The sequence below is a fragment of the Cricetulus griseus genome, chromosome 2, assembly GCF_003668045.3.
Source record: "Cricetulus griseus strain 17A/GY chromosome 2, alternate assembly CriGri-PICRH-1.0, whole genome shotgun sequence".
NCBI lineage: Eukaryota > Metazoa > Chordata > Mammalia > Rodentia > Cricetidae > Cricetulus > Cricetulus griseus.
In genome coordinates this window covers 315,514,657-315,527,650 of record NC_048595.1, presented here as the reverse complement: position 1 = coordinate 315,527,650, position 12,994 = coordinate 315,514,657, and the positions used below count along the sequence as shown (strand labels likewise).

The window sequence follows — 12,994 nt, the reverse complement described above, 5'->3', positions numbered from 1 at the left end:
TAATCTTAATTGCCAAATTGATGACATCTGAAATCAACTAAACCCCAAAAAGCTGGGCATGACTGTGTGGGATTTTCTTAATTTGACTAAGATCAAATTTTACAAACTCATCCTAATTAAATTATTCTTTGATTACAAATAATTGGAGGTATGAAGAGCCACTCAAAATCTGGGCCACACCTTCTAGTGGCAGCCCACATAAAAGGACAAGGAAGAAGGAAGCTTTATTTTTTGCCTGTTTGCCTTCACTCTCATTGGCAAATCTGTCTCCTCTATGGCTGTGGCAAGTAGTAAACTCAACTTCTTCAGGACTCTAATGTAGACTGAAAACTAGAGCTTCTCCAGGAATCCTCCAGGACTCCAGTACCAGACTGTAACTGCTGAGGCACCGAGTTTCGTGGACTGAACAACTGTTGAATTCTTGGCTTTCTGATATGAGGCAGCCATTATTGGACTATCTGGACCGCATCATGTACTTTGGAAGATTTGAACTGGATCTGACCTGAAAGCCCCTTCACTGAGGACTAGCTTTCATAGTACCAGAAGGTGCTATACAAGCTGATGAGGTAGGAAATAACCACTAGTCCTACCTGGCAGTAATGCCTATGAGTCATAAAAATGACCAACCTGAAAGATACTCCTAACAAGGCAGTTATATCTTGGCACTAAACAATAGCTGTCTATTGGACCTAAGGTCTATTCAACAGGAGGAAACCATGCCTGGTACTAGAAACCTAGCCAACCATTGAGGCTACTGAGGTCAAAGATCAAAGAGGAGAACCAACTTACATAAATAATTCTTAAACTGAACATGAAGAAACAATTAGAAAAATGGACAATGGATCTGAACCAATACTTGAACCAAAAAAATAAATAAGAATGGCCAATAGAACATGAAAAGATGTTCAACATCATTAACTGTGGACATGAAAATTAAAACCATAATCATAAAGTGGTATACATACATACATGCTGTCTAACACATAACATTATATGTAACCAATGCTAAAATTAAACAAGTGATCATGCTAAGCACTGGTGATGATGTGGAACAACTAGAACCCTCATGCATAAGTAATGCAGGCAATCAGATATTACACACAACTTGAGTAATTTCTTTAAAGTTAAATGTACACCTATCTTAGGATTCAAGAAATACATTCATAGGTATTTGCCCAAGAAAAGTGAGAGTATATCTCACACCAAAATTTGTATAACAAAATTCAAAGCAGCTTTATACATAATAGCCAACAGCTAGAAACAACCTAAATATCTATCAGGTCAACTAATAAACTATGCTTTGTGAAACAAACCAATGACAACCAAAAAAGGAAGGAACAAAGATTGGTCTCAAATAATAAGACTGAAAGAAAGGAGTCAGGCAAAAATAACATAATATATAATTCCCATTTGCAAAATTCTTAGAAATGCAAATTAGGAGCAGAGAACACAGCTGCGGTGGCCCAAGGACTGGCGAGAAAGAGAGATAGAAAGCAGGTATCAGAAACTTCTGAAGTGGTGGTTTATTGTTTGTAGACAGAATTTCACAGGTAATACACACGTCAAATAGTACACTTTGAGTATGTGCACTGTATGAAATTACACCTCAGTAAAGATGTTAAAATGACTACAATTATGAAAAACCCTAATGAAGATTCATTAGGTTGATCCAGTAATGACAACTGTCAAAAGCTGAGGAAATATAACTAATCTACTAAAATTGATGTGCTCTGGTCACTGTAAGGTCGGTATGGCTTAACAAATTGGTTGGTGGGCAAACTAGAATATTGAAGGAAAGGAGATCATACCATTAATGTGATCATAGAACTCTAACTGAAACTTTAACATTAAACTGTTACGTTCTTAACTTAGAAGTAAAGCTTCTGAAGTAGGAAAAGTCAGTGTCCAGAAATTCGAAGAGTAGGAAACAGAGCCATTCAAGTTAAATTCCAGTTAGGCTGGGCTGATTTCTCAAATAGGAGTCCACAAGCAAAAGAGCATATTAAATGACTTGGTAATCTTTGCCACTCTCAATTCCTCCTCAAAACATGAGAATATACAAAATATATTTTAATAGGCATATCTAACAGAATCTTTTCTCATCATTCACTTTTATGAATGTTATATTTTTAATTGAGTTTTCTACTGAAACTTCAAGTCTGGTCTTAAACTGACCATCCATGGAAAACAAATTAACACATCCCTAGGGATGGCTTAGCAGTGTACTGGTAACTCTTTAACCTAGTTTAGAACTAATAACAGCTCCAATTTCCTATCATTACTCTTAAATCCTCCCTACTACAATCTAATTGACTGTAGTTGAGAACCAAAATGTGCTTATGACTAAAATCTACCAGGGAAATTCCAGAATAAGGTATGGATTTTATTCCTAAGAACACAGTTAGTAAGTCCCTACATTTAGAAAGCACAGCCAAATTCTACTTCCTATATGCCTATACTATGCTACACCAATATTGCTTATAAAATCTGCAAGACTTCAGAGAAAAAATACCTGTGTTTTGAATTCCAGAATGTCATTTCCTGGATTAATTCTTCCAAGTAATATCAAATCTTTCAGCTGCACGTTTTTCTTTTTAGAAACTGGGCTGTGGTGTGAAGGCTTTTTAACTGAATGTTGATAGGAAGACCCAGAAGAAGGAGAGATCTGAAGGCCGTTTGCATGTGCCACAACAGAAGCTGTTTTTTTAGGACATGGCTTTGTCTGCACAGTATCAGTGTCTAAGACAGTAGTAATTTGATGAGCCAGAGGTTCTGATGCTTCCTCAGATGGTGGTTGAGAAGCTGTTTTCTTGTTTGATCTTTTTGGATAACGGGGAAGTTCCTGATTCTGAGGAACAGTTGGTAGACAGGCATCATTTTGAGAAAATACCCTTTTATCTTCTGGAATATTTACAGTGCCAGTCACTGCAGGAGAACTATCAAGTCTGTAGCCTTTGACTATAGTTTCTGTAAAACTACTTTCTGCCTGTGAATTTCCTCCTTGAGGAATAAAAGCAACAGGCTGGGATGATAATTTAATTTTCTCAGTGCCATCTGAGTGTCTGGATTTCAATAACCCATCCAAGGCACAACCCTGGACATTTTCTTTAGAATTCATCTCATTTCCAGAAAATCCTTCTTTTCTCATTGCCTTTGCATCTAAACAAATGTTACTCTTCTGACTGTCCTTCTGTATTTCCACAGACAATGGTATTTCTTCCATGCTTCTATCCACAGGAGAAATAGAAGTGAGACTGACAGGAGAAAGTGAGCTTGACTGGGGATGTACTGAATTTTCTAGACTAGAAGACTCTTGGTTCTTCTTCTCACTAGAGACGTCTGAGCTAGATGGTGGTTTCCTTAAACTAAAACCAGAAAATGGTTTCGTGTTCTTGTAGTTTTGAATTCTTAGTCTTATCTTTTTCTGTTTCTTTGCCACAACTAAAAGACTCTTTTGTCTTGTGGCCAAGTTAGCCAGTTGTTCTCTCAGGGCCCCATGCTTAAACGACTCCATGGATACCCTATAAGAAAAAAAATTATTAACAAAATTTTCTTCACAGACTTTTGGATATTAAAGATACTCTCTCTTAACATGAATCAGTTTTAAGCACAATAAAGTCTATCTTTAAGATAGAGAGCTCCTTTGCAAGAAAACTGACAGGTGAGTTTGCCTTTAAAATTTTTATAACTTATTTATTTTTATTACTTATATATACATGAGTGTTTTGGCTGAGTGATATATGTACACCAGATTTGTGCCTGGATGTCCTGGGCCTGGAGTTACATATCCTGTTGGATTGGAGTTACAGATGGTTGTTAAGTATCCATGTGGGTACTGGGAATTGAACCCATCCTCTGAAAGGACAACACATGTTCTTAACCTCTGAGCCAACTCTCCAGCTGCCTTTTATTTTTAAAAAAAGAATGTAATTTCATTTGAGTAAACTCAAAAAGGAAAACAGAACTTGAGTAATCTATACTGTACTGGTTGGAAGGTAGCAACTGACAGCTAAATAGAACTACTGTCACTTAACTTTCAGTTTGATTACCTGGTTTGAAGTAGAAAGGTATGTTAGATATTAACATATGGGAGTAGGTTCTACTAAGGTTCCCTTAGCTACAGAGTAACAAGATTGCTTTTTTTTTTTTAAATAATCATACTTCAATGAAACTTGAAAATTAGTTCATTAAATATTTACTATAGTTGTATTCTGTATCTGTCCTGAGGCATTTTCAAGTTGAGAAGGATCTCCCAGACAAAACCTATCCTAGGCACCTTCAACAATAAGACCTCAATATCCTGAAGACTAAGGTAGAGGAGGTGACTCATCTCACCTCCACATTTGTCTTCTGGTTAACTGACCTTGGCTTCACTAGTTCTCAAACTTTTTGGCCTCAGGACTTATACATACTCTTAAGGAACCCAAACAGCTTTTGTTTATACAGACTATGACAATTATTTTAGAATTAAAACAGAAAAATTTTAAAGAAGGATATAAAATAAATATTTTATTAGCTAGCAGGAAGCCTTTGGCAAAGTTCTACTGGATACTGACAAGTGAATTAGAACAAAAATATCTTATTATTATAAATCATAGCTTTATCCTCACATGAAATGGTCTCAAGGATTTACCAGGGTCTATAGTCTATATTTTAAGAGATAATGTTTTAAGAAAAAGTATTATAGAAATAGTATGTCTTTCTAACAAAGTTTATAGGTAGGGATATTGAACACAGACTGTGATAAGAGTATTAGTATATATGGAGGGCAATAAGAAGCGAGACTGGCAAACAATGGAGCATAAGATACAGTGCACTATATAAAGAAGAAAGAAAATAATAATATGTTTAAAACTAAAGGGAATTCATATAAAAACACAAAAGTGTTCTCTTTAGATCACCCACATCAAGACTGAAATCTTACAGCAACAATAATGTGATTTAGACATCTGAAATTCCAAGTTAGTAGGAACATTTCAAAAATCTCAGGTACACTGTTTACCATAGGACAAATAAAGAGAATTAAAACTAGGAGATGCTCAAAACCTCCTAAAATTGCTTATAGCCAATTTCTCATCAGTTGACAGTTCATTTGCTTGATATTACAGGAAAACTACATAGGAAAGAACAAAGAATATATAATATTTATTTGTGGGGAGAAAGGCAAAATTTTAAGCTTTCATTCCTCTCTCTCCACACTTACTGTTAGTCCTACTGCAGCCTGTCCTGTGGAGCCCCTCCTCCCACTCTATGGCCATTCCTTGGGGACTCTGCCTCTTTGTGCAGACCCCAAAGATTAGATCTTTCCTGCCAACACTTTCAGCCTTCCCTTCTAGCCCGTCTTCATTCCTTGGTGTGGACCTATTATCCTCAAAAATATTTTTCACCAGAACCCCCAATGGCCATCCTGGGATGGAACTCAGGTAGGAAATTTTCAATTACACTGTCTCCAGAATTACCCTTATCTCTGAAGCTGCCTGCTTACAGGTACCCCTCTCACCCTACTTGTATTCCCTATGACTCTGCCTCTTGGTGAAGACAATATACCCACCCCAGAATCTTTCCCATGGCCTCTCTGAGCCCTTCTTCTAGCCCATCTCCATGTACTTCTGCCACCCACTGACCTGCAAAAGCAATCTACCAGGGACCCCAAAGTCACGACTCTTGACTAGTATCTGAAGGCAACAGCAACCAAAGCATGGAACAAAAGGCAGAACTAGATATTAACACCAGGAAACACCTCAAACATTGTAACTCTAGAATTATAGATCCCAACATAAAAACACAATCATGAATAGCCAAGACAGTTATGTCCCCAGCAGAAGTCAGCAATCCTACTGCAATAGGCCCTGAGAAATGCATTATAGCTGAAGCACAAGATAAGGACTTCAAATAACTATTATTAATATGTTCAACAATCTTAAAGAGCATATGAATAAGTCCCTTAATAAAGTCTGTGAAAACACGAACACACAATTGAGTGAAATGATAACAATAATTAAAGACTTGAAAGTAGAATTTAACAAAGTAATACAGCCACTAAAGAAAACTCAAACTGAAATATAACTGGAATGAAAAATTTAGGATGTTAAACAAAATGCTCAGAGGTAAGCCTTACCAACAGAGTACAAAACATAGAAGAGAGAATCTTAGGTTGAAGACAAGATAGAAGAAATGGACACCAAAGTCAAAGAAATATTAAATCTAAAAAAAAAGTCACTGAGAATATTTTAAACAAAATCATAGAAGAAATTTCCCCAATCTAAAGAAAGAGGAGCCTATCAAGGTACAAATAACACACAGAACATCAAAAACACAGAACTAGAAATGAAATTCCCCTTGGCAGATAACAATAAAAACACTAAATGCACAGAACAACAACAACAAAAGGATATTAAAACCTGCAAGGGGGAAAAAAAAAAACCAAAGTGACCTACAAAAGCAGACTTACTAGAAAAACACTTGACTTTTCAATGGACACCCTGAAAGGCAGGAGGGTCTGGACAAATGTTCTACAAACCTTGAGGCCACAGATGCCAGCTCAGACTATACTCAGCAAAATATTCATCATAATTGATGGAGAAAGAAATACATTCCATAAGAAAGCAATATGTAAGCAATTTCTAGCTACTAATTCAGTTCAAGAGAAGGCACTAAGAAGGCAAACTTCAGTCTGAAGAGGTTAGTACACCCAAGACATGAGGACTGAATAGGAAGAGGGAATTCACACTGTAACAAAAAATTAACAGGAATCAATAAACACTACTCATTGATAACTCTCAGTATCAGTGGTATCAATTCCTCAATAAAAGACACAGACTAACAGGCAAGATTAAAAAACAGGATGTGTTTTTCTGTTGAATTCAAGAAACACACACTACCATCAAGGATAGATATCACCTTAGGGCAAAAGGATAGAAAAAGGTATTCAAAGCAAATGGAACCAAGAAGCAGGAGAGTGTAGCCATTTTAACATCTGACAAAATAGACTTCAAACCAAAATTAATCAGAAGATATAGAGAACACTACATATTCATCAAAGGATAAAATTCACCAAGAAAATATTGCAATTCAAAACAAAATCCACACATCCATGGTTCTCATTAGCTTCTCCTCTCTTATATATAATTCAGGGCCCCTCCTATAAAATGGTGTTGCCCACACTGGGCTTGGTCCTCCTACATCAATTAAGAATCAAGACAATCCCTCACACACATGCTCACAGGTTAGCCTGATCTAGGTAATTCAATGAAGTTTTCTTCCCAGGTGACTCCACACTGTGTCAAGTTGACATAACTAACCATCGAATTTAGGAAAGAAACATCTGTAGAATTCATGACAGAAAAAAAATTCACAAGGCCATGTAACTTCAGCTACCTCATCTTTGCCAAAGATGGCCCGAGTACACACTGGAGAAAAGATAACATATTCAATTAATGGTGCTGGAGAAGCTGGATGTCTGTATCTAGAACAAAAAAGCTAGTTCCTCATCCCTCACTCTGCACAAAAATCACCTGGAAATTTATGAAAGACTACAACATAAAACCTGGAACTCTGAAACTGCTAGAGAAAGGGTGGGAAGTACACAGAAATAGGGAAGTACTGTTTAAACAGGATTGCAGTCCTTCAGAAAATACAGCCAACAAATGACAAATGAGAGTTCATAAAATCTGAAACCTTCTGACCAACAAAGGAAACTGAGTAAGTGAAGAGGCATCCCATAGGATAAGAGAAATATTAGCTATCTATACATCCAACAGAGGATTGATTCTACAATATACAAGGAGTTAATAGACCAAGGATCAAGAAAACAACCCAGTTTAAAAAGAATGCACCATGTGTTGGAACTGAGAATTCTCAACAGAAGAAATACACATGGCCAATAAACATTACAAAAAAATGTCCAACATCATTAGCTACCAGAGAAATGCAAATTAAAATACTTTGAGATTCCTTCTCTCCCTGGCCTCCAAAAGTGACAGCTAATCCAGAAGAAGATATAGGGAAAGGGGAATCCTTGTGCATTACTGTTGGGAGTGAAAACTGGTGCAAACACTATGAGAATTAGTGAGGATCTTCCTCAAAGCTAGAAGCTAGGAACAGAAATTATTCTGTCAGATAACAGATTTAATAAGAGATTTAAAAAAATCTTGGCCTAACTAATATCACCCAGTTTTCAATGACTGTAACAAATCCCTGAATTTTGTTTGGGGGGTCAGACTTTTGGAGGTTTCAGTCATTGCTAGATTACTGTTCTTATCCTGTGGTGAGGTCACACATCATATATGTGGCAAAACAAAGCTGTTCATTTCATGTTCAAGATGCAAAAGAGAGGAAGGAGGGGCTAGGGTTTTATCATATTCTTCCAGTGTCTGTTCCCCAACAACTGGGAAACTTCCTACTGAGCCCCACCACCTCTCAACAGCACCAACCTTGAAACTAAGCCTTTAACACATGGGCCCTTGGGAAACATTCTAAAGCTAAATTCTGGCATTATAATAATCTAAATGGGTAAGTCCTTTTCCCTTCTCACCTGTATTTTTTAGCTAGATCATCCCTTTCTGTCTTCTGTTGAGCAAGTATATTATCCATAACTTCTTTTATCTCTAACATCCTTCCAATGTATTGTTCTAGAAACAACAGTGATAAAATAAAAGGTCAGTTAGTGGCAAATGCTTAATCTGTTCACCCAAGTTTAGACCTATTGACATCTATTTTTTTGAGATTGGGCTTTTAATCTCAATACTCCCAACCCACTTTTTAATATAAGTGGCCCACATACTTAAATCAAAGCTTTTTAAATTATATCATCCCAATGAAATGCCCTGAGGTATTCAGATAAGAACATACCAAGAAAGAACAGTCCATCTTAAATTCTAATTCTGCTACCCCATTGACTTAAGCTCTAGGAGCTGGGAGTCATATCATCTCTATTATCAGGTTCCTTTTCTTCTTGTCTCTCTTGTATGTGGTGGTGTTGTATATTTGTGATATATGAAGACAGATACATGCACCATACATAGGCATGTGGAGGTCAGACTTGTGCAGCAAGCCAAGGCATCTCATTGCTTCCACCTTATTTTTGAGACACAGTCCCTTACTGAAACTGAAGCTTACAACCCTCACTGAAACTACAGCTCACTTTTTTGGCTAAAATGACTGAATTTTTATTTTCCTTAAATAAAATGTTACCCACTGTAATTTGGAACTGTTGACATTACTTTTCAAAAGTATATCAATATCATAAAGCAAGGCATTCCCAAACAATCCTAATGCAGACCACATATAGTGAGAATACAGCAAGATATTCAGAATTTACAGATGCAAGTAAATAAATTGATGCATGACATCAATATATCACTTTTATTATTTTTAGGACAAAGAACATGATCTCGAAAAAGAAAATAATGACCACTTCTATGGGGAGCAACTTTTGTTTCTAGTCGGGGCAAAAAGACTGAGGTTTATCCATCAGCCTGGGGACATGGTTTAATTAAAGAAAAAAAATCCATCGTTTTCCTTTTATCCTTCAAGAATTCAACTTTTCTTCAGTCAAAGTTTCAAAGATAATTCCACTAACTCCTCTTTACTTTTTAAAAATGGTCTTCTACCCCAGCACTCGGGAGGCAGAGGCAGGTGGATCTCTGTGAGTTCGAGGCCAGCCTGGTCTCCAGATCGAGTGCCAGGATAGGCTCCAAAGCTACACAGAGAAACCCTGTCTTGGAAACAAACAAACAAACAAACAAAAAAAAAGGTCTTCTACACTACAGAGTGTTGACCATGAAAGAGGATAAAAGCATCTTAGATCTGTGTTCTTGAGACATTACTTTGGTCCCTGGCCTCAAGGAACTTACACTGATTATGTATAAAGTGAATTTTCTGGATGGATAAAAAATGACATCCAAAGTAAAACAGCAACACAGTACCACTGGTGGGAGTTTGGCAATGACCTAGATCCAGAGGGCTTACACACAAATGTTGACTATGCCCAAATAAAAGTTCCCAAATAGGAATCTAAAGGCTTAAATTAATACATGGCATTCCCCTTAATCTACCCACCATTCATTTAACATTTGGATTTGTTTCTTAAGATCTTTGCTAATATTTTTGAACTGCTGCCTTTTTCTTCTAGATAGCTAAACTTGAAAAAACCATTAGTCAGATGTTTGGGGGTCACAGAATCTCCCTGTGCAAACCAAATGACTGGAAAAGTCTAAGTTCAGTGTTCCCAGGGGAGTGAGTTCCTATCTCTCTAATAATAAGGTGAAGAGTTAGTTTCCATGTGATGCATATATTAACAAAGGGGCAAAATGAGTGAAATTATTAAAAATTTAGAAATAAGTCTGCTTAATAGATTTGACATTGTTTATTAAAAACATTTAAATTATACGCATCCTCTTTACATTGAGTTTTTAAACTGAAATTTCAATTTCAGATATTAAAAATAACAACACAGTAGCAAAAGGCAGTCTTTGCTGTAAGAAAGAACATGAGGATATTTCACACATAAATTGATACTGTGTACTTATTTATCAGAGACAATATTGGAGGAGATAAGTGTGTTTCCACAAAGCAATAGGAAAGCTGAAACAGCATTCAAAGAACAGCAAGCTCAACAGTTCTTACACATGGGTTGAAACCACACCTACATCTGAACATATCCTTACTAGTTGTCTACCTCTTAACACAGTTCAAAATGTCTCTCACACGATGCATGCTCTTTTGACTTTGTATAGAAATGTCTGTGTCAAAAATTTCACTTGTTTGTATTATTGACTTTTGCTATAATTCGTAGCACCTTAAGTACTATCTTTTTTTTTTTTTTTCGAGACAGGAGTACTATCATATTTTTAAAAAGTCTGTGTGGGGCTGGAGAAATGGCTCGGTGGGTAAAAGCACCTGCCATGTATAAGCAACCAAGTTCAAATTCCTAGAATCCACATCAAGCCAAGTGTGTTTGTGTGTTTGCGTGTATCTATAACCCCAGTGTACCTCAGGAGAGATGGGGAGTGCAAACAGGGGAGTTCCAGGGAGCTCCTGGGTCACTTAGCCTGGTGTACATTGCTCAGCGGCAAACCACGAGAAACTGTGAGTCCACAAGATGGAAGATGAGGACCAACACCTGAGTTTGTCTTCTGATCTCCATACATGCACCATAGCCTATGCCTGCCCCCCCCACCAGTCCACACTTTTAGCTATTATGAACTTTGAAATAAGAAGTACATATTTACCACCAGGCAGTGGTGGCACATGCCTTTAATCCCAGCAATCGGGGGCAGAGACAGTTGGATCTCTGTGAATTCGAGACAAGCCTGGTCTATAAAAGCTAGTTCCAGGACAGTCTCCAAAGCCACAGAGACACTCCGTCTCAAAAAACAAAACAAAACAAAACATATTTACCTGCATCTTCAGAGTTTCCTATTTCAAATTTTAGTAACTTTTCTTGCTTTTCTTCTATATCTTGTAGAATAGCACTGATGGTCTGATGCTGCCAGATTAAAAACATTAGGAATTCCATTATAAGAGGGAAGATATGCTTTCTGATAGCCCAACAAATACAAATAATATGTAGCTTAAAAGCTCATCTCTCCTTGTTCTCAAAATGAACTCATGTTTTATTTAACTTTAAATGAATGATTGTTCAAGACATAAAAAATAAGTTTAAATATATCTCGATTTATGTAGTAGATCTACTGAAAAACAGAAGAAAAGGAGCAACCACATAAGGAATTATCATTTCTGATGTCATTTGAAATTATGCATATGGGAGAAAAAAACAATACATACTATTTCATGATCACATAAGCAACTTTAAGACTTCATGACTGTCACTGCACATTATTAAAATCTCACACACAGTCCTAGATATATGATACACTACTCTCAAAAAGCACAAGAGAGGGGTTTAACTCTACTATCCTGTGCCCATGGCAATACCAATTTTCCTGCCTGAAATGCACTCAGCTCACTCTGCCCAGTTCCTCTCTTTTGTGTAAGAACAATGAAGTAGGCTCTAGAGCCAGACTGCCTATGTGTGCTCCTGGCCTCACTTCTTCCCAGCTGACTGACTGCAGCAGATAGCTCTTCCTCTTACACCTGACCTGAGAGAACATATTCATGCAAAACATTAAGAACAACACTATTATAAACGAAGAGCTCAAAAATATTGGTTACTATTGTTTTATGACATCTATCTCATATGTAAAATCTCTGCCTAACATAATCCATACTGACTTACCTTTTGGTAAGTTAATAATTTCAAAGCCACATAATGCCTTTTACAAAACATTTCCTTATTAGTTCTTATAAGCAGGAACATGTTTTTTCCCCAAAATCCTGCATACATAATTGTCATTCATAAGTGATGATCGATGGTCTGACTCTTATTATCTTTTCATAAATTCTCAATGTATATTATTTTAATTATATGTCAAATCCTTCTATCCTTCTGAAGTATACTGCTCCAAACTTTTACTTTGGTGTTTACAAGAAATGTGGAAAATACATACAATAAAATTATTTGGTAATTTCTAGGAAAAAATTGTATGTGTGTGTGAGAGAGAGAGGGGGGGGAGAGAGAGAAAGAGAGAGAGAGAAAGAGAGGAAGGGAGGGAGGGAGGGAGGGAGGGAGGAAGGGAGAGAGAGAGAGAGAGGGAGGGAGAGGGAGGGAGGGAGAGAAAGTAAGCCTAAGACAACTTTTGGGAGTTGGTTTTCTCTCTCTACCATGTGGATTCTAGGGATGGAACTCAAGTTGTCAGGCTTGTTGGCAAGTGCTTTTACCCAATGAGCTGTCTTTATTAGACATGGTAAAGCAATCTTTGTGCTGCCATTTATGAAATGCATCACAGTAAAACTATAAAATATGAAACTGCAAAACAAACAAAAAGTCCAAGGTCTATCTCTTTATATGGTTAAGTGCTTATGATTACAGAAGCAAATAGAAAGCGCAAACTTGTGCCCAGGCTAAACATCTACCTTAAGATATATCTGTGCA

General features: G+C 36.9%; 1 protein-coding gene across 1 annotated transcript in view; it reads right to left on the bottom strand.

Moving 5' to 3' along the window:
- Ankrd31 (ankyrin repeat domain 31) overlaps window positions 1-12,994 on the bottom strand; it is a 128,821-nt gene that overhangs the window by 24,733 nt on the left and 91,094 nt on the right. The window contains exons 21-23 of the mRNA XM_035438778.1: window positions 11,401-11,488; window positions 8,534-8,630; window positions 2,513-3,521 (exon numbers count right to left, since the gene is read on the bottom strand). Coding sequence (XP_035294669.1) covers window positions 2,513-3,521; window positions 8,534-8,630; window positions 11,401-11,488 — 1,194 coding nt within the window. The remainder of the gene's footprint in view (window positions 1-2,512; window positions 3,522-8,533; window positions 8,631-11,400; window positions 11,489-12,994) is intronic.